General features: G+C 37.2%; 1 protein-coding gene and 1 long non-coding RNA gene across 16 annotated transcripts in view; one reads left to right on the top strand and one right to left on the bottom strand.

The window, feature by feature from the left end:
• GPCPD1 (glycerophosphocholine phosphodiesterase 1) overlaps positions 1-22901 on the top strand; it is a 162784-nt gene that overhangs the window by 119043 nt on the left and 20840 nt on the right. For 4 of the 15 annotated variants that reach the window (XR_014832786.1, XM_021078050.2, XM_021078049.2 and 1 more), the window contains exons 4-11: positions 860-944; positions 7108-7183; positions 8950-8991; positions 10486-10609; positions 14576-14807; positions 17708-17870; positions 18140-18272; positions 18868-18922. Coding sequence is in view for 14 of the 15 variants with exons in the window: in XM_021078050.2 (XP_020933709.1) it covers positions 860-944; positions 7108-7183; positions 8950-8991; positions 10486-10609; positions 14576-14807; positions 17708-17870; positions 18140-18272; positions 18868-18922 (910 nt within the window). In the remaining variant the exon portion in view is untranslated. Of the gene's footprint in view, positions 1-859; positions 3710-5475; positions 7184-8949; positions 8992-10485; positions 10610-13129; positions 13981-14034; positions 15776-16385; positions 17871-18139; positions 18273-18867; positions 18923-22901 lie in introns of those variants that run through there. The other 11 variants (XM_085004451.1, XM_085004452.1, XM_085004459.1 and 8 more) reach the window with 10 other exon arrangements.
• Positions 5936-13037, bottom strand: LOC146395167 (uncharacterized). The gene is made up of 2 exons (XR_014832795.1): positions 10204-13037; positions 5936-9195 (listed from the first exon to the last, which is right to left on the bottom strand). It is a non-coding gene; the product is annotated as an uncharacterized LOC146395167 (long non-coding RNA).

The following is a 22901-nucleotide window of genomic DNA, read 5'->3' as shown; positions in this document are numbered from 1 at the left end:
TTAGAGCCGCACTCTCAGCACACAGAAGTTCTTGGCTAGGGGTTGAATTGGAGCAGTAGCTGCCGGCCTATACCACGGCTCATGGCAATGCCAGATTCCCCACCCACTGAGCGAGGCCAGAGATAGAACCCGCATCCTCATGGATACTAGTCAGATTCGTTTCTGCTTCACCAGAATGGGAATTCCACTTCTGGCACTTTGTGTGAATAGTTCATCATTTAAGTTTCAGCTCAGATAGCCCTTCCTTTTTGGGGCCTACCTCTAAAACTTGTTGTCACCTCAGGAAGGTCAGCTCGCCCTTCCTATCCATGCTTTTTGCTTGTTTGTCTACCCACATAAGCAAGTGATCTCCCTGAAGACGGGGCTTTTCTTTTTTTTTTTTTTTTTTTTTTTTTTTTTTTTTTTTTGTCTTTTGTCTTTTGTTGTTGTTGTTGTTGCTATTTCTTGGGCCGCTCCCGCGGCATATGGAGGTTCCCAGGCTAGGGGTCGAATCAGAGCTGTAGCCACCGGCCTACGCCAGAGCCACAGCAACGCAGGATCCGAGCCGCGTCTGCAACCTACACCACAGCTCACGGCAACGCCGGATCGTTAACCCACTGAGCGAGGCCAGGGATCGAACCCGCAACCTCATGGTTCCTAGTCGGATTCGTTAACCACTGCGCCGCGACGGGAACTCCTAGACGGGGCTTTTCTATCACTGGGTTCCCTGTGCCTGCTTAGGCCTGGAGTAAGATTTTATGTAGAAGTCAGTAAATAGTATTGGTGACAGACCTCACTGGAGGGATTTTGTGAATTCTGAAGTCTTTATGCTTTTTAGTTTGATACTGATGTGCTGCTTTAATTCTTTGTTTTCTTACAGCATGTTATGGAAAGCAACCATTGTACTCAGTAGAGGAGTATCAGTTCAGTATCGCTACTTCAAAGGGTGCTTTTTAGAACCAAAGGTATGTTTTCTTTATCTCATTTCCAGTTTCTTTAGAAGACTTTTAACTTCTTCAAAAGCAACTAACATAAATTTGGAAATTTTAAAAGTAAAATGAGTTTGTTTTGATCAAATAAAGAACTCTAGATTAATAACATTTTAGTACCAAAAAGCAAGAAAATAGCCACTTCAGAGGCAGACAATGTCTGCAATGGAATTTTTAAAAGACTAATAGTAAGTATGTTTGTTCTGCAATATTCTTATCATGAAGTTGGTTTTAATGACAAATGTTCTTGATAGGTATACATTTTATGTAACTTTTGTAAACTAGTTAGTAACCAGTAGTAAGGGTTTTTCTTTCTGTTTCATTTTAAAAATTCTTCTGTGGTATAAATACATTTAAAGGAGTATATAGCCAGCTTTAAGCGAGTAGTTATTCTAAAAATTATTTCATAGCCACCATCTCTTAGTGGCTGCATTGTAATAGCTATCAAAACTGAAGTCATTCCTTTTAGATTTTTCAATGGTAGTGTTGATAGACCAGGATCTTTTCTGAAGGCCTTTGGAGTATCTATTATATAAATCTAAATCTGCTTGCTCACAATGATTTTATTATTTTGGGACTGTTTTCATATTTAGAAAAGAAAGTAAGTTGATTCTTTCTTATTTTAAAGATACTTATTTGCTGAAAGGATTCTTTTCCTTCAGATTTTACCATTGAGCACACTTTGGGCTGCATGTGAACAAGGGTTAGGCAGGAGTCTAAGAAACAAAACATGGATTAGATCTTTTTAAAAATTATTATTTCTCTTTGGGATCCTTGAATACTTGTTACTTGTAAAAAAAAAAAAAAAAATGCAAGCAGCCACTATTATCTCAGTCTCTTAGCCACCGTTATAAAAAAGGAAAAAACTGACAAACCCAGTTCAGCTGTCTTTTGCACCTATTACGTTTCTTATTCCAAGAATATATTGTCAATACTCAGTAATTAAAATTAAATTACATTATGGTTAATCATTGTGTTGGCTTATCTTGACAATAGTCTCACTTCAGTGACTTAAGATCATTTATTTGGCACAGGGGTTGTGCATTATGAATAGTGTATACAGTGAATAATTATGCATAAATATGTACAGCATAGCACTCATGGCTTTGAAAGTATATTTGAGGATCTTGGTATGTGAAATTTGCAACATGAAATTAACTAAATTTTACTTAAGGGGGCATTGAGACAAAAAAAAAGTCATAATTGATCCTTTGGGCATAGTTTCCTAAAGTAAGACTATTGTCAACACAGGTCAAATTAAGCCAACCTATAGTATTTTCTCTCTTCATTGAAAATGTAACCAAAAGCAGCAAATCAGTCCAAAATGCCTTTTTCAAAAAATTGGCAAGAAGTCTGCTTACAGTAAAAAACAAGTTTTTCCCCTTGTAATACTTGCAAAAGTTTACAGTATATGTTGGTGAGTGTGTTTCTTTAAGTAGGTGCTCTGTATCGTGTACACATGTACCGTGTGATGCAGGGGCTGCCATGGTAAGTATGTTTTTCATGGAATAGAGTGAATAGCCACATAAAATCCCATGCATATGGCTAGAGGGTTTTTTCCCCCCACATGCCAGCTTAAAGTGAAAGTTGGTGGCGCTTTTAAAATGAAACATAGATTTCAGTAGAAATAATTAGAAACTGTCTCACCTATGCACTATCAAATGATAGCCCCAAGGGAGCTTGAATCATGAAATAATGTAAATTATTGGAGTATGTATTTTATGAATACAAAGAATGGTTGGAAAGCAAAACAATTATGAAAGCATTGAAAAACGGAAATAAATAATAAGATTAGTTTTACTGGGTCAAATATTTTACGTAGTCTTCTAAGCAGGTGTGGAACCTAAGCTGAAAATCTTGTGATCTGGTCACTTGACCTTCAACATTCAGCTTTCTCATCTATAAAATGAAGAATTTGAAATACAGATTTCTTAGGTCCCTTCCATCTAGTCATATTTTTTTCTTGTATAATCTGCTCTTTCTGGGATTTTCCTTTTAATATAGAAGTTCAGAGTCTTGTCATTTTTCTCAATTATTCACAGGTATATATCCTCACACTTTGTAGGGTTAGAATAAGTATATGTTGAATTAAGTGACAATAGAATATGTTGAATTGTGACAAATATTATCTTATTTAAACATAGCAAACAAAGGTAGTAGATATTCCTGAAATGAAAACATTACTGTGACTCTGCAGATAACCCATTAATTTCACATCTTCACCAATGATAATTTTTGAATTAACATGTAATTTAAACACCCCTTTTTATTTGTGGCTGGAGTTAGGAGTTGTTGAGATGTTAGCCAATTTTTAATTATGTCATCTTTGAAATTTTTTCCTTCATTTCAGTGAAGTAGCTCTTTATTTTTCAGTAACATCTGCTTTTAATTTTTATAGATGTTAACGTTCACCCATAGATTCATTACAAACTCTTCCTTTGTTCTTAATCTCCCTTGGTTTTTGTTTAAATCCTTTAACAAAAGAATCAGTCATCTGTGATAGGCAAACAGTTGTTTATTTTCAAAATAGCCTGGCTTGTCATTTTTGTATAATGGCTTCTTATTATAATAAAATTCTTCTGTATGCTGAATACCCTTAGCTTCGAATTTGAACTGTCTTAGAGATGTATGTTGGCCTGTTCTTCTTTGACTTACTCATTCCTAGGTGACCTTTTTCTTACTAGTCTTATTAAATAGTGATTTTTTTTTGCTTTTTAGGGCTGCACCTGCAGCATATGGAGGTTTCCAGGCTAGGGGTCGAACTGGAGCTGTAGCTGCTGGCTTACACCACAGCCACAGCAATGCCAGATCCAAGCCATGTCTGCAACCTACACCACAGCTCATGGCAACACCGGATCCCTAACCCACTGAGTGAAAGCCAGGGATCGAACCCACAACATCATGATTCCTAGTCAGATTCATTTCCGCTGTGCCACGACAGGAACTCCCTAAAAATAGTGATTTTTTTAAAAATAAATGTGGGTCTGACTGTTGCCATCAAAGATACAAATTCTTCAGAACCCCTTTCACATGCATTTTTTTTTCACTTTTTCAAATTTGTATAAAAAAGCAGTGAACATTTTAAGGTTTTTATTTACAGTTTTTATGATATTTGAAAGCAGTGATACTACAAGAGAAATAATTTTGATTGGTAGTTTATTAAAAATGAAAACCCCAGTCTACACTTTATACCATCTTATTTCTTTCTCTCAGTGCTGGATGTAACTGAGTGATGTCAATAACTGTTTAAGAAAGCTGTCATTATGACCTTCAAGTAGTCATAACAATTTTGGAAATTCATTGTATTTAAAATTTGGGTTCATTTGTCAGTATTATAATTTTTTGTGTACCAACCATGGATTTTTAGTGTAAATGCTAGTAGACACAGCTATGTATCATTTGTTGTGTTGACTCTTTGGACTGCTCCTCAAGATTCCATTTTGTTCAAACCTAATTAGTTTTATGCCATGATTAGTGGATTTGTTACTAAAACAGATAGGGGTGGAGTTTTAAAAATTACTACTAAAATATGTTGCCTCTAAATGTGTAATCCGCAGGGCTATTCTTACATGATTAAGTGTAGATAATACAGTCAACACTTTGTGAAATTCCTGACACATGAATTAAAAACAAAAAGTCTCTCCTACCCACTTTTAATCCCCACTGTTAGAGTTCCCTGGTGGCTCAACAGGTTAAGGATCCAGCAATGTTGTTGCAGTGGCTTGGGTCACTTGTGGTGGTACAGGTTTGATTCCTGGTCTCCTGGGAGCTTCTGCATGCTGCTGGTGGGGCCAAAAAAAATTTACTGTTGCGTTCATTGCACCCTTTTAGATAACTTTTGATTAGTAATTTTTATAAGACTGTGGATCTACACCTTTTTGTAGCAAAGAGGATTTCTTTTTTTTTCTTCTTTTTTTCTTTTTTGAGGCAGCTGCAGGGGACATGGGAGGGGCGGAAGAAGGGAATAGGTTATTTCTGGCTGCCCATTATGGCAGCCAGAATGCTTAAAGTCAAACAGTGTCTGGAAGATGTAGGATCAGACATTCCTTGTTTTTCAGTGTAATTCACCATATTTTGTTATAAGCAGTGTCACATTTTTAAAAACATTCTCACAATTTATTAGTCAACCCTTATAAAAAGGAGGTATTCAGCTAGAGAAAATGAGTATTTCCTGTATTATCTCAGGATTAAGGAATTGAATATCTAATGTAATTTTAGTTTTCGAACTTCAAATTTTGCAAGTTTTAAAAAAGATTTTAATATCTGGTTAAGTGGCTGAATTATCTCTTGTGTCTTAATTGCTTAATATGCTTAATTGGTTATATACTTAGCATTTGGCACATTATAAATAAAATCAATATTGAAATTCTATAAAATGTTAAAGATATTTACTACCATTTAAAGATGTAATATAGAGAGAAGCTTGTTATATTGTAGAGGTTTTTTTTTGTTTTTGTTTTTTTGTTTTGTTTTTTTTTTTTTTTGCTCTTTTAGGGTTGCGCCTGAGGCATATGGAAGTTCCCAGGCTAGGGGTCTAATCGGAGCTACAGCTGTCAGCCTATGACACAGCAATGCGGGATCTGAGCCGTGTCTGCAACCTATACCACAGCTCATGGCAACGCAGGATCCTTAACCCACTGAGAGAGTCCAGGGATCAAACCCGAATCCTTATGGATCCTGGTCGGGTTCGTTAACCGCTGAGCCACGAAGGGAACTCCTGTTGTAGACTTTTAAGAGTAAATATGCCTAGAAAAGGGTTTGAAGATTGTATGTGAAAATATTGACTGTAATTATCCCTAAGTAATATGATAATAGGTGATTTTTCTTTTTGCTCCTCTTTATTTTTTTTTTACTAAATTTCTTCAGAACACATTTAGAGAAGAAAAAAAGTAAAATATGTTGTCAGGTTATAGTTTGAAAATTTTTTTTTTGTCTTTTCTGGGGCCGCACCTGCAGCATATGGAGGTTCCCAGGCTAGGGGTCTAAATTGGAGCTACAGCTGCCAGCCTATGCCATAGCAACTCGGGATCTGAGCCGTGTCTGCAACCTACACCACAGCTCATGGCAACGCTGGATCCTTAACCCACTGAGCAAGGCCAGGGATCGAACCCAAAACCTCATGGTTCCTAGTTGGATTCGTTAACCACTGAGCCACAATGGGAACTCTTTGAAATTTTGTTTTTAAAATTGTATTTAGAGACTGAGTTTTGGCGCATAAGTTAAATTAGTCAATTTTTTTTGTTGTTGTTCCACTAATTAAAGAAAAATTAAGCATTTCATCCTGCAGTCCTTTCAGAATACACAGGGAATCTTTGTGGTAGTTTTTTCTTGCTTTTGAATCACTGCAGACATGATCAACAATACATAAAGTTTTATTTTCTTTTTTAGTAAGAGAACTTGATCACAGATGACAGTATTAGGTATTGTCACACTGTATGAATTGATAAATTTTAAGGTGTTAAAGAGTAAAACTGGATGTTCATTGCCCTTTAATCAGATTTGTTCTTGAGATTTGTCCATGCATGTGTCCTTAGGGCTTCCTGTGCTCTTTAGTAACACTAGTTACTATGATATGAGAAGCTGATATTCTTCCTGATTCCTACTTACAAGTTAAATATATGTAATGAAGTGCTTTATTATGCCTGCTTGTTCCTTGAGTAACTTATGATAATTGATCTTGAAGTATTTGTTCCTGCTATTTGTACTATCAGAGTTTAGGCTTTTTCTGAGCATTTGGATTCTTACTTAAGATGAGATAGTTTATCCAGTAATATCTCATTGACTGCCAGCATACCAAGCATAAAGTATATTTGGTGGTAACTTTAATTTAGGACAGAATACCAGTTAAAGATTAAGAAGGAGTATTGCAGGAAGATTTAAGAATGAATTTAAGATGGTTTTATGTACCAGTTCATCTCATTTTTCTTTGTTGACTGCCTCACCCTCATTTTCTTCCAGCACTCATTATGTTTTGTGACCTGGTACATTCCTGATTATTAGCATATAATATTGATATTTACAAGATGAATCTCTTGGTTTCATACTTAGTTTAAGACTTAGGCCACAGACATCTAATGGCATCATGGGTAGAAAATAAGATATAAGAAATTATTGCAGACGTTTAACTTTTAAATTGCAGACTATCGGTGGTCCATGTCAAGTCATAGTTCACAAGTGGGAGACTCATCTACAACCACGATCAATAACCCCTTTAGGTATGGGCATTAACTGCATCTGTTTGAGGCATATGCATAAAGTTACTAATATGCTGCAAAATGGCTTAGTGGGATTTAATATTTATTCTAAAGTTAAGGTCAATGCATAGTAGTACAAGTTTCACTTAGTGTACAGTTCTTAATTACCTTTCTTTATAAACTATTAGAAATGCTTGCCTTCTTATTTTTAATTTCTTGGGTTAGAGTTTATTGTGGAGTATATATTTCCATTTGGAGTAGTTACAAAATTTCAAAAAACAGCATTCTTCTTGACTGAGCATTTGTGGTGCTATTTGATTACTTGCTCAGAGAATGTAGAGAACATTTGAGGAAAGAATTAATCCAAAACAAAGATTCTTGCATTTTTAAACTTTGAATAATAATAGAATAAGTTATTTATGGGTTTTTTGAAACTAGTAAATACTTGAATAAAGCTGTATGAATGAATTCGAATTTCTTGGTTGTAGCAGACATTTTCCCCCTAATACTCTACTGACTCTATTAAAGTTGCTATTCAGATAGGTTTTTGTTTGTTTAAACTTTGTTTTCTTGTGCCTAAAAATGGCATTCTCTTCATACAAGTATTTTTGAATTTCGTTTTCCGTACTGAGATTAAAATTTGAAGTTCATTTCACATGCATTAAATTAACCACTTGGTTTCATCTATAAATTGACTTTTAGTTTCTAGAGAAAATTAGAGTTTAAAGATAATAAATGGCTTGCTAGTTACCAGCTTAGATTAGAATGTAATGAGAGATTCTGCTTTACCCTGTAGCTAGGACAAATCTCATTTAAACAGATATCTCATTCCATCCTCTTTATTGGATTTTCTTTTTATATATTTTAATACATTTTTTATAGTATATTTAAATTTTTTATGGTAGCATACTTTAGAATTGTAAGAGTCCCATACTGAGGCTGGAAATATTAGGAATTGAGTATTTTAAAAAAGTTGCATTTTGAATCATCTTGCAGTTAAGTAGGTTTTCTCATTTTGAGAAGTTGATTTTGCCTCTGGACTTTTTAATACATTTATTTTATACTTTCGGAAAAATATAATTTCTGAACTTGAGTTGTATGAAATCTACCAATCTTTATTGGGAAGTATTACACTTATTTTGACAAATATTTCAGACTTATGTTTACAGTAAACTGGGAAAGGAAGTGGCAGGGACGATAATTAGTATTTTACTCAGAGGGTGGGGCTTAACAGCTTTTCTTATTTAGTTGAAATTTCTGTTAGAAAGGAATGTGCCAGCACTTATTCTTTGGTAGTTCCTCACAGCTCTGTATATACAGGTAAGTTCATGCTGTTTGAAAAGCTTTTCGCTGGCTATAGAGAATAGTTGGGATTTGAGGAGCATTATATTTTAGATAAGTTCAGAATATGCACTATGTAAGAATAAGCATTTTAATTGTGCCAAGACATTTGGTTTGAAAAATCAACCAGGAGATATCCAGCAACCTGTCAGTCTCATGCATTGGTTGGTATAACGTTTGTCCCGGTGCCTCTCCGAGGAGTTTTTTTTCTTTTCCTTATAACATTGTGAATAATCACCATGAATGTAAGAACCGTTACTGTTTGATAGCCACCTTAAAAGGGATTTCTTTATTGAGGGCTACAATAAATATGCTTATTCATGTTGGGCTGCTTTTATATTTTAAATTAATTTCTAAAAAAGCCCTTAAGATGAGTGATTTCTCAATTGTTCATTCTGTATACATCATGGATTTTAACTAGGTTTTCTATTTTCCTTCAATTCTAGAAAATGAAATTATTATTGATGATGGACAATTTGGAATCCACAGTAAGTGAGATTGAGTTTTGAAAGACTTCATTTATATGGCTTAGATATTGCCTCACATTTCATTAGAAACAGCACAAGGAAAATACAACAGTATCAAAAATAGAGACTAGTTCTAAGAATGCTTTAAAATTTATCCTATCAGGGAGTTCCCGTGGCCAGATGAAATGAATCTGACTGGGAGCCATGAGTTTGCGGTTTCAATACCTGGCCTCGCTCAGTGGGTTAAGGATCTGGCATTGCCATGAGCTGTGGTGTAGGCTGCAGATGCGGCTCAGATCTGGTGTTGCTGTGGTTCTGGTGTAGGCTGGCAGCAACAGTTCTGATTAGACCCCTAACCTGGTAACCTCCATATGCTCTGAGTGTGGCCCTAAAAAGACTAAATAAATAAGTAAATAAATAAATAAATAAATACAATTTGTCCTATCAGGAGTTCTCTCTGTGGCAGAGTGGGTTAAGGATCTGGTGTTGTCACAGTTGTGGTGCTGGTTGCAGCTGGGGCTTGGATTCAGGCCCTGGCCCAGAAACTCCATGTGCCACAGGTGTTGCAAAAATCAATCAATCAATCAATCAATCAATCAATTAATCCTTTTGGCTTTTATTTGGCTAGTGACTTCAGGTATATGAATTAATGTAATTTAAAAGTATTATATTTAATTAGTCTTAACTAGTATGTTTGAGAATGATATTAATGTTTCTAAAGATTTTTTTTTAAGTCCTCTTGACAAGGAATTTAAATCATATGATTTATCTATGGCAGAATATAAATGGAGAGTATATTTATATACTCACAGTTTGGTTCTTAGCTCCTCATATCTCCACTCCCAGTGATAGTGGTATAGTTTTAGCTGAATATCTCATGTGAAGCTTTGGAAGTGTAATAGTGATCTGTAGTGCAACAGCTGCTAAGTTAGAAGCTGTCTTAGACTATGTGTTCTTTCTGAAATAGATTTGCAGTACTTCAATAGTGTATTCAATCAGAATGTTTTAGTTTACTTTAATTGTTAAAGTTTGGCTAATCGTTAACATTTATTCAGCTCCCTCCCATATAAAGTTTCCTTTTCTTTTTTTGGCTTTTTAGGGGCATACCTGTGGCACATGGAAGTTCCTAGGCTAGGTGTCAAATGGGTGCTGGAGCTGCCTGCCTATACCTCAGCCACAGCAACTTGGGATCTGAGCTGAGTCTGCAACCTACACCATAGCTCATGGCAACACCATATCCTTAACCCACTGAATGAGGCCAGGGATTGAACCTGCATCCTCATGGATGCTAGTCAAGTTTGTTATCACTGAGCCACAATGGGAACTCCAAAGGTTCCTTTTCAATGACAAATTTAAGACTGCTTGTATATTTACTTTGGAGAGAAATACCAGTGATAAATAACCTGAGTGTATTAAGATGTTAATGTGAACTAGAATTGTCAGTATATATTATACTTACTGGATTATTTTTTAAATGTGTATAATAATTACTGTTCTTCATATTTGCTCTGCCAGATGGTGTTGAGACTCTGGATTCTGGATGGCTGACGTGTCAGACTGAAATCAGATTACGTTTGCATTATTCTGAAAAACCTCCTGTTTCAATAACCAAGAAAAAATTTAAAAAATCTAGATTTAGGTATGACCATGTGTATTTCTTACTTAGGGCCATTTATTTTCACTAATGCTGTAAATTTATGATCATCTGGTTTTAGCCTTTAATAAGAAAATAACACACTTGTGGATAATGTCACATTTTCTAATAAGTACAGGATCTTATGAGAGTGACTTGCTTCCCTGCCTCACAATTGCTACAGTTAAATTACTTACGTTAGTCTTAATCTCCAAATTTAAAACCAGAAAATTGTTTTTTACTTAGATCAGTGATTTCCAAGCTTATGTATCTTTGTAGTTTCTACCATTTAATTTCTTATTTAAGCAACAAGTAGTTTGTTTAAAAATTGATATTACAGAAATTATTTTGTGCTAAATGAGATGAGGATAGTACCAACAGGGGAAAATGACTGTTGGAAATATCCTTCAGTGTCCTAAATTTGCCTATAGCTTGAAAACAAAAAACCTTTCCTTAACCATAGCAGTTTCAGATTGGTTTCATTTTAATCTTATATTAATTTAAGACATAAGTGTCAAGCTTTGTACAGATAGCTAAATAGTAAGTAATTTAATTTTTCTGTAATGTCATTTTGCTTATCTTTGAACTGATTTCTCAATGATCCAGGCAACCCTATCATTTTTTGTAACTTTCGGCTGAGAGCTCTTAAGTCTTATATGTAATGCAGCTTTTCCTGACAATGTCAGAGTTGAGTTGAAAGGGCCATTTTTAGTAACTGAAGTAATATACTCATTATCTTTATAATAAAATTCATAAATGATATTACAGTTTGTAAATACGTAAATGTTTTAACTGCCAAAATAGTATAGAATTTATTTATCACAATACGTAAGGAAAGGTTGGATAACAATTCACAGCCCTTTGCATTGGCTGTTCTAAGAGTGAATGAAGGAGTTTGGGTGTACTTTGTCTCTGCATTAGCTTTTCTAGGCCTCTGGTTTATTTTTGAAAAACAGAGGTAATTGAACCACATGATTGATCTACAAGATCAATTTGAACACAAAGATTCTCTAATCAGTTAATCATAAATAACTGAGTTATTTATATGTTAAGCAAATAAATTGTTCTCTCATGGGTCAGTGGGTTAAGGTTCTTGATTGTCACTGCAGCAGCTTGGGTTGCTGCTGTGGCATGGGTTTGAACCTGGCCCAGGATGGTATGGCCAAAAAAATAAATAAATAAATAAATAACATTGTTTAAAAAAATATCACTGTATCATATTAGCATAAGACCTTGAAATGAAGATAACAGTAGAATATAAAGCCTTGGATTGTTGGGCTTATTAGATTTTTTTTCCTTGACTATAATTAAGAAATTAATAGAAGATTAATGGTTGGGGTTCTGATTGGATTGCAAATGCATACTGAGTCCTATACTGTTGTTTATGTAGAAAGAGTGTATGCATTATTACGCTGCTTAGGCTTAAATTGGAATATTTTTGTATAACCATGCTTGGATGAGCTCTACAAATTAACTGCTTCCTATTGAAATGATTATATATAGCTAGAAATTCATGTTTTTTGACCATCTTTTTTTCCCCAAAATTCATATCAGTGATGGATTACACCTATAACATAAGTTATCTATAAGGATTATCAGGACTTTTAAACTTAGCAACAGTGTACTAATAAACAGCAATTAATTTGAATTTTCTTTAAGAAATGTTTTTTGTTGATTTACAGTGTTGTATTAGTTTCAGTGTACAGCAAAATTAGCTATATATATGTGTGTGTGTGTATATATATACACACACACACACACACACACATATATCCTATTTTGTTCAGATTATTTTCCCAAGTTGTTACTAAATATCAAATATAGTTCCCTGGGCTATACAGTAAGTCACTGTTGTTTATCTATTTTATATATAGTAGTATGTTTATGTTAATTTCACACTCCTAATTTATCCCCCTCCCCCTTCCCCTTTGGTAACCATAAATTTGTTTTCTGTGACTGTGGGTCTATTTCTATTTTGTATATAAGTTCATTTGTATCTTTTAAAGATTCCACATAGCAATATCATATAATTTGTTTTTATTATTTCATTCTTTTTTATGTCTGAGTAATACTCCATTGTATAAATATGCCACATCTTTATCCATTCTTCTGTTGATGGACATTTATTTTAGGTTGCTTTCATGTCTGGGCTGTTGTAAATAGTTAGCGGTTTGCATTTTATTTTATTTCACTTATTTTTTAGTTTTTTAATTTTTTAATCGCCTCACCCAGGGCATGTGCAAGTTCCCAGGCCAGGGAACTTCCCATATTGTAGCTGCAGCAATGCGCAATCTTTTAACCTACTAAGCTGGATCTGGGATTGAACCCATGCCTCTGCAGTGAACTGAGCAGCTTCGTCAGATTCTTTTTTGTTTGTTTGTTTGCTTTTTTCTTTTTGCGGCCATGCCTGTGGCATATGGAAGTTCCCAGGCAGCTGCTAGCCTACGCCACAGCCACTGCAGTGTAGAATCCAAGCCACATCTGTGACCTACCCCCTGCTGCCGTCAGCGCTGGATTCTTAACCCACTGAACAAGGCGAGGGATCGAACCCACATCCTCATGGATACTAGTCGAGTTCTAAACCCACTGAGGCACAGCAGGAACTCCAAATCTGTTTACATTTCAACTGGTGCAAGAAGTATTCTAGAATTTAGTTGACTTTTTGTTTTTGCTTTTTTGCTTTTTAGGGCCACACCCATGGCATATGGAGGTTCCCAGGCTAGGGATCTAATCAGCACTTCAGCTGCTGGCCTACGCCACAGCCACAGTGATGTGGAATCCGAGCTGCGTCTGTAACCTACACCACAGCTCATGGCAACACCAGATCCTTAACTCACTGAGCAAGGCCAGGGATCAAACCCACAACCTCATGGTTCATAGGATTCGTTTCCGCTGCACCAGGACGGGAACTCCTTAGTTGACTTTTGGGCATTACAAATACTCTGTGCAACTAACTGCTTCTCATTGTGAGTAAACTAGTCTTTGTGACCCAATGGCTTGGGTAGCTCATCTTTTGTTTTCATTGCTGTAGGGTCTGTAAGAGCTTTAGACTCTCGGTCTATTTTTTTTGTTCATTTGTTTCATTAAGAAAGGTGCATACAGGAGTTCTCATTGTTGCTCAGTGGTAACGAACTTGATTAGTATCCATGAAGACATGGGTTTGATCCCTGCCCTCACTCAGTGCATTAAAGATCTGGCATTGCTATGGCGGTGGAGTAGGCTGGCAGCTGCAGCTTTGATTGCCCCTAGCCTGGGGACGTCCATCTACCTTGGATCCTTGTATGTGGAGCTTAAAAGACCAAAAAAAAAAAAAAAAAAGGTACATACAGGAACTTCCTTGTGGCACAGTGGGTTAAGGATCTGGCATTGCTACAGCTGTGGTGTAGGTTGCAACTGGACGACGGGTTCGATCCCTGGCCTGGGAACTTCAGTATATCTTGAGGCCAATAAAAAGGATTCATACATATAAATACACACACACACACACACACACACACACACCAGGCATACATATATGTATATATTTAATACAGTAGTTTTCTTTAGTAATTAAACTTAAAAATTTACACCTCCAACTCTAGCAGCCTTTTTTTAATGCACACTAACAGTATGTTTCAATTTTGTAATATATGTGTAAGAAATTTCTAACAAGAAATTGAGATAGCCAGTTATAAGTAGGATAATAGTAAATACCTCTTTAGATTCTTTAGATGTTAAAAAACCCAAAGAAATAATGAAAATAACCTTAGGCATAATGAGCGTTTAATACTTTGAAGTAATATGTGTAGAATAAAAACATTACTATTTTGTAAAATATAACTAATGCCTTAGCCTGTGGTATGTGCACTCTTTGTATAATGTTTTTGTTATTTGAAGATTTAACATATTCAGGGAAGCCTTTTTAACATTTAGGTAACATTTGTGTAAATTTTGCTCTTCCACGTTTTGCAGTTCATTATTTTTTCCATTCAGGGTAAAGCTGACACTCGAGGGTCTGGAGGAAGATGATGATGATAGAGTATCTCCCACTGTCCTTCACAAAATGTCCAACAGCCTGGAGATATCTTTAATAAGTGACAATGAGTTCAAGTGCAGGCATTCCCAGCCAGAGTGTGGGTATGGCTTACAGCCTGATCGTTGGACAGAATATAGTATACAGACAATGGAACCAGATAACCTGGAACTAATATTTGATTTTTTTGAGGTAAGTACATTTCCCTGAGGGGGGGGAGAAAGAATGCAGGCTTGAGCTTGTTTTTACATATGTTTTGATTTTTGTTGTGGTCTAATTTGTGTAAATCCATGAGTCATATAAGTTTTTAGATATTTACTCTTCTCTGTACATTTTAGCAGATTTTAAAAACTTGGAGTTGACAGACCCAAGTACTACTAAATATAATTGAGAACTTCAGAACCGATGTTTCAAATATGACTGTATGTCTTGATGTCTGTGTCTGCTCTGAGTATAAATGACTTTTATCCAAAGTAACCTCCAGGTATGGGAGAAGGGCGGGCTGTGTGACCCTTGTGGGCAAACTGATGTTACTAAGTAGCATGATTGAGTCTCTTCACCATTGCAGTATGATTTATTGAAGGATTTTATTACAGGAGTTATAACTGGATTCTTTTTTGGATCTTTATTGATATTATAAATATGTAAGGAAAAATAGTTGGTATGACAGTTGTGCCTGGTTGTTCAGAATCTCTGCTGCCAACTTTCCAGAGCTACTTGGCACTGTCTAGCTTACTGGCCCAGTGATTCAGACGCTCCTCACAAATAATACTGGGTCCACCCCTAAGGTCCTTGCTCCATTGTGCCTGGCTGTTTGGTACTTCCGCTCCCATTTCCGCCAGATTAGAGTTTAAATCTTTGAGGGTAGGGAATATTCCCTGCCCAACAGTAGCATCTAGCTACTATTCCTTTAAACAGCAGACTTCAGGATCTGTTAGCACTCATTAAGTAATGCTTGTTACACGTAGTTATTGTAACAATCCTTTAATTGTTTAATCTGATAATGCCTTTTGACATAGCCTCTGTGAGTGGCTTTTTGGCTACCTTGCATTATACAGAATTTAAAGTATTTCCATTCAAAAAACTACATTTAAAAAAAACAGGGAGTGCCTGTTGTGGCTCAGCAGTAACGAACCTGACTAGTATCCATGAAGAAGCAGGTTCCTTCCTTGGTCCTGCTCAGTGGGTTAAGGATCTGGCGTTGCCCTGAGCAGTGGTATAGGTTGCAGACACAGCTCAATTTCAAATTGCTGTGGCTGTGTTGTAGGTTGGAAGCTGCAGCTCTGATTTGACCCCTCGCCTGAGAATTTCCATATGCCGCAGGTTCACCCTAAAAGTAAAAAAAAAGAAAAGAAAAAACCCTTAGAAGTTCCCTGGTGGCCTGGTGATTAAGGACTCCCAAGTTGTCACTTCTGTGGCTCAGGTCCAATCCCTGGTCTGCAAACCTCTGCATGACATGGGTACGGCAAAAACAAAGAAAAGAAAAACCCTATAATTATATGTCACTTGAGACTTTTTTTATAAAAAAAAGGCAGTTTTGGTTGAACATTTCCTTTTTTTTAATATCTACCTTGTAATAATCTCTTGAATAGTTTAACTTCCCTTTTATTTGGTTAGCAGTTTTGTTTATTATTTTATTTATTTATTTGTCTTTTTAGGGCCACACCTGTGGCATATGGAGGTTCCCAAGCTAGGGGTCAAATCAGAGCTACAGCTGCCAACCTACACCACAGCTCACAGCAATGCTGGATCTTTAACCCACTGAGCAAGGCCAGGGATCGAACCTACATCCTCATGGATACTAGTGGGGTTTGTTAACTGCTGAGCCATGACGGGAACACATGGTTAGCAGAATTACTAATGTATTCATAGACTAGACTGAAAGAAACACCCTGTGTAATCTCAAAGTGAATCTTTGGTGTCCTAGGGAGTTAATATCCCTCTGTCATTGTGTAGGTGCATTTTTAAAGGATAAAATGTACATTTAAAGTCACTACAGGTATATCTAAGACTTTGAATATAGAAGTACTTAGAAACTTTCAGTCAGTGCTTAAAATTTGCCAGTACATGTTAGAGGATCAGAAGTGCAAATCATCAGTTATGATTAATAAAGTAATACATAAACTCTTAAATATAGTATACATGAAATTTTTTTTTTTTTTTTTTTTTTTTTTTTTTGTCTTTTTGCCTTTTCTAGGGCCGCACCCGTGGCATATGGAGGTTCCCAGGCAACGCGGGATCCAAGCTGCGTCTGCGACCTACACCACAGCTCACGGCAACGCCGGATCCTTAACCCACTGACCGAGGCCAGGGGTTGAACCTGCAGCCTCATGGTTCCTAGTTGGATTTGTTTCCGCTGAGCCATGATGGGAACTCCAAAATATTTTTGTATACCAAAGAAGATGTATATTACAACCAAGCTATCTAACGTACCTGAATATAAGTTTGATTGGATTTCTTATTGATCTTCCTCCCTATATTCTGAGTTATGTAAAGGTTGTCTTTTGATCTTTAAATGGAAAAAAAATTGTGTGTGTGTATATATACACGTGTGTGTGTGTGTGTGTGTGTGTGTGTGTGTGTGTGTATATGTATGCATGCTTTTTCGTGCTACACCTGCGACATATGGAGGTTCCAGGGTAAGGGTTGAATCAGAGCTACAGCTGCGGGCCTATGCTACAGCATTGTGGGATCCAAGCCACGTCTGTGACCTCCACCACAGTTCATGGCAATGCCGTATCCCCAACCCACTGAGCGAGGTCAGGGATTGAACTCAACATTCTCATGGATACGGACTGAATTCGTTTCCATGACACCATGAGGGAAACTCATATTTTTTCCTTTTTTGGCTGTTCCTGGGCCAAGGATCAGATCTGATCCACATTTGGAACCTACACAGCAGTTAATGGCAACACCAGATCCTTAACCCACTGTGCCAGGCCTGGGATCAAACCTGCATATCAGTGCTCCAGAGATGCTGCCAGTGCTCTTGTGCCACAGTGGAAACTCCTAAATGGAAAATATAAGAAAGTATAAGAATATATAAGTCTACAAGCGTAAGAATTTGAGTTATTCTTAACCTCATTTTCCAGGAAGATCTCAGTGAGCATGTCGTTCAGGGTGATGCTCTTCCTGGGCATGTGGGTACAGCATGCCTCTTATCATCCACTATTGCGGAGAGCGGGAAAAGTGCTGGAATCCTTACCCTTCCCATCATGAGCAGAAATTCTAGAAAAACAATAGGCAAAGTGAGAGGTAAGCCTGGCGAAGTGGGGTGGCCCTTTGCAAATAAACAAAGGTTAAGTTAGGATTTTAATTAGTTTCAGATTGAGCTTTTGAGAATGGTAAAAATAAGTTTTAGAATATTGACTAATACATTGAAGACATATCTAAGCTTTAAGTCTTGACTTGTTTTTTTTCTATTTGATAGATTAAGTTAGAGTGGCATTTAAGTGTAGTTGAGTTTATTGTGACCTTTTTAATGGTTTTCATTTCTTTCCCTTTTCATTTTTTTCTTGTAAAAGTTGACTATATAATTATTAAGCCATTACCAGGATATGGTTGTGACATGAAATCCTCATTTTCCAAGTATTGGAAGCCAAGAACACCATTGGATGTTGGACATCGAGGTGCAGGGAATTCTACAACAACTGCTCAGTAGGTTGAATATTTGTGTAATATTAATATTTGGTAGTGCATCCTTGATAAGTTTTTTTTTTTGTCTTTTTGCCTTTTCTAGGGCCGCTCCCGCAGCATATGGAGGTTCTCAGGCTAGGGGTCTGGTTGGAGCTGCAGCCATCAGCCTATGCCAGGGCCACAGCAGCTCAGGATCCTAGCGGCGTCTGCAACCTACACCACAGCTCACGGCAACGCTGGATCCTTAACCCACTGAGCAAGGCCAGGGATCAAACCCGCAACCTCATGGTTCCTAGTCGGATTCATTAACCACTGAGCCACAGCAGGAACTCCTGTTTTTTTCTTAGTTGATCACCTCACTTGGGGATGTCTGTCTTGGTATAGGATATGTCTGTATTCAATGTGTAAATACCTGTAGTCGTTAGAGCTTGAGTTATGGAATAAATGCCACACCAACCATGTTTGATGATCACAATCTTATATTGGGGTTTGGCAAAATTAACCTCAAAATAAAGAATAAGTAATGGATCCATGGTCAAAAATATAGGTGACTTCTTTATATTTTTTTATTTTCCTATGGTAATGAAAGGTATATTTCTGTATATTTCTGTTTCAGGCTTGCTAAAGTTCAGGAAAATACTATTGCTTCTTTAAGAAATGCTGCTAGTCACGTAAGTGGACGTTTTTTCTTTAAACAACTTTGGGCTATTGGTCCAAAGGTGGAAGAGTAAAGAGATTGTGGGTCTGGGAAGCTTTCTCCAGTATGCATTAATAGGGCAAAAGGGAGAATATGCTTCTTCTAAATATCTAAGTGAAGTATTTTTAGGCATTTGTATTTAAATTCATGGCGAAGATTAGGATTAAAACAAAGGAATCCTAAGCATCATTTTAAAATTAATTAGTTAGAGGTATAATTGATATATAATACATTAATTACATGTGTACAATATACTGATGCACAATTTTTAAATGTTATACTCAGTTTATAGCTGTTATAAAATATTGGATGTATTTCTTGTGCTGTAAAATATATCCTAGTAGATTATTTTGTTTAGATATAATTGCACATTTATTTATTATTTTTTTTTTGTCTTTTTGTCTTTTTAGGGCCGCAGCCATGGCATATGGAAGTTCCCAGGCTAGGGGTCGAATCAGAGCTGTATTTGCCAGCCTATACCGCAGCCACAGCCACGGGAGATCCAAGCTGTGTCTGTGACCTATGCCACAGCTCCCACTAAAGCCGGATTTTCAACTCACTGAGCGAGACCAGGGATTGAACCTGCCTCCTCATGGGTACTAGTCAGATTCATTTCCACTGAGCCACAACAGGAACTCCAGTATGTTTATTTTTATAGCATCACATTCCACAGGATTTGAGACAGCACGAAATTGAATCAGGATCTCTTTCACTTAAAGATGAAATTTGGCATGAGATATATGTATGTATATTTAACTGGGGAAAGCTACGCCCTCTAATAATTTGTGATAAGACATGATAGCTTTGGAGCTCCCTTGTGGCTCAGCAGTTAACCAGCCAAGTATCCATGAGGACATGGGTTTGATCCGTGGGTTAAGGATCTATCTAGTGTTGCTGTAAGCTGTGGTATAGGTTTCAGATATGGCTCAGATCTGGCGTTGCTGTGGCTGTGGTGTAGGCCGGTAGCTGTAGCTCCAATTCTACCCCTAGCCTGGGAACCTCCCTGTGCTGTGGGTTTGGCCCTAAAAACACACACACATGCACACAAAAGACATGATAACTTAGTGGGAATATCTGTTGTAAGAAACTTCCAAGGGAATAATGCTATAGACCTTTTATTAATGGCTGTCCTCAAGAAATTTTTGGTTAAGAACGTCTCTCTTTTTTTTTTTTTTTTTTTTTTGGTCTTTTGTCTTATTCGGGCTACACCTGGAACATATGGAAGTTCCCAGACTGGGAGTGGAATTGGCGCTACAGCTGCCAACCTACTCCACAGCTTACAGCAATGCTAGATCCTTAACCCATGAGTGAGGCCAGGGATCCAATCCTCATCCTCAGATTTGTTAACCACTGAGCCACCATGGGAACTCCCAAGAATGTCATTTTTTTCTTTTCCTGTTTAACAAGGGCTTGTCCTTTTTCACTCTTAAAATCCCATTCCTCCTGGTTTGCTGTGACCCAAATAGAGGAGCCCAAAACAGGGATCTGGAAGTTATGCTGCCTTTTTTTCTTTATTTTTTTAGGGCCACACCCGTGGCATATGGAGGTTCCCAGGCTAGGGGTCTAATTGGAGCTGTAGCAGCTGGCCTACACCACAGCCGCAGCAATGCCAGATCCGAGCTGCTACTGCAACCTACACTGCAGCTCACGGCAATGCCAGATCCTTAACCCACTGAGTGAGGCCAGGGATCGAAACTGAAACCTCATGGTTCCCAGTCGGATTCATTTCCACTGTGCCACAACAGGAACTCCTGAAATTATGCTGCTTTTAATGCACTTTTTATATTTATTTTTTCAATTTTGCTTTTTTCTTGTAGTTGATTTACAGTGTTCTCTCAATTTTTGCTGTACAGTAACATGACTCAGTTATACATACGTATACATTCTTTTTCTCACATTATCCTCTATTCTGTTCCTTCACAAGTGATGAGATGTAGTTCCTTGTGCTATATAGCAGGATCTCATGACTTATCCACTTACTTATTTTATGCATAGTAATTTATACCTTTTAATCCCCTACTGCTATATGGCCCCTTTCCTCTTCCCTCTTCTCACTGGTAACCACTAGTTTGTTCTCTGTATCTGTCTGTGAATCTATATCTTTTTTGTCTTATTCACTAATTTATATATATATATATTTTTAGTGCCATGCATACAGCATATGAAAGTTAGAGGTCTAATAGGAGCTGCAGCTGCCAGCCTACGCCACAGCCACAGCAATGCCAGATAGTTAACCCCCTGAGTGAGGCCAGGGATCTTACCTGCAACCTCATGAACACTTGTCAGGTTTTGTTACTGCTGAGCCACAACGGAAATTCAATTTTTATATTCTTTAGATTCCACAGACAAGTGTTATCGCACAGTATTTGTCTTTCTCTGACAAATTTGACTTATTTCACTTAGCACATTATCCTCCAAGTCCATCCATGTTACAGATGGCAAAATTTCATTCTTTTTTATGGCTGAGTAGTAGTCCATTGTGTGTATATACACGTATACACACCACATCTTTACCCATTCATCTGTTGATGGACACTTAGGTCGCTTCCATATATCTTAGCTATTATAAATAATATACTGCTGTGGACATTGGGGTACATTTATCTTTTCAAGTTAGTCTTTTTTTTTTTTTTTTCTTTTTTCCCAGTTATATACCTAGGAATGAAATTGCTAGGATACATGGTAGTTTCAATTTAGTTTTTTGTTTGTTTTTTTGTTTGTCTTTTTGCCTTTTCTAGGGCCATGCCCATGGCACATGGAGGTTCCCAGGCTAGGGGTTGAATTGGAGCTGTTGCTGCCAGCCTAAGCCAGAGCGACAGCAACTCGGGATCCGAGCCACGTTTGCACCCTATACTGAAGCTCATGGCAACACTGGATCCTTAACCCACTGAGCAAGGCCAGGGATCGAACCTGCAAACTCATGGTTCCTAGTCGGATTCGTTAACCACTGCACCACGATGGGAACTCCCCATTTTCGTTTTTTTGAGAAACCTTCACATTGTTTTCCACAGTGACTATACCAGTTTACATTCCTGCCACAGTGTAGGAGGGTTCCCTTTTCTCCACATTTGTTATTTGTGTTCTTTTGGTGATAGCCATTCTGACAAGTGTCAGGTGGTATCTCTTTGTGGTTTTGATTAGTATTTCCCTGATGATTGGTGATGTAGAGCATCCTTTCATGTTACTTGACCATCTGCATTTTCTCTTTGCAAAAATGTCTCTTCAGTTCTGCCCATTTACTGATTTTTTTTTTTTCTTCTTTTTTGGCCACCCTGTGGCCTGTGGAGTTCCTGGGCCAGGAAATAGCTCTTGCTGCAGCAGTCGCATCGGTTGCAACTGTGGCTCAGATACAGTCCCTGGCCCGAGAACCATATGCCATGGGGCAGCCCAAAAAGGAAACAAAACCATACAAAACTTTAAGTATATTTGTGTTCACCTTCTGTTTCAGCTTCTGTTGGCAAATTTGGCATGTGCTTCATTCTCCTTGCCCATTTCTGCTTTCTCTATCTTTTCAGGAGAAGTTAGTTTCTTTCCTTATCTGATTGAGGTTTTATTTTTTTAAAAAAAAGCTATAAAGTGTGCCACACAAGTGCAGCAAGGAGCAGAGTAGAGACTGCAGTTTAATCTTGTTCCCACCTCACCTTTGAAGTTTTGCTGTCCAGTTACAGTGTGCAGGGGTAGCAAGAGGCAAAGTAACAAGCCATGCTCCAGGCTCCTCTTAGGCTCTATTTCTGCTAGTAGTAGCAGAAGAAGAGGTGACACTTGTGGAATTCGTAACTGCCCCAGAGGGAACCCGGGGTGTATTCCAGTGGGATCAGTGCCTATTTTTTTTGCCAGGAAAAAATATCTGTGCTCTTGCAAAACAAATTACAATTGTTTTATGAGAAGAAATTACTTTTAGAAAAAAAACATGAAGTATAACCTTAAAGAATTCATGAAGTTTTTTTTTTTTT

This window comes from Sus scrofa, chromosome 17 (assembly GCF_054392235.1).
Source record: "Sus scrofa isolate SSC_HxYL_T2T_F1_AM1 chromosome 17, Sscrofa_HxYL_maternal_Yorkshire_Landrace_v2.0, whole genome shotgun sequence".
Classification (NCBI taxonomy): Eukaryota; Metazoa; Chordata; class Mammalia; order Artiodactyla; family Suidae; genus Sus; species Sus scrofa.
The sequence above is the reverse complement of the archived record's forward strand: the minus strand, read 5'-3'. Positions and strand labels throughout refer to the sequence as shown.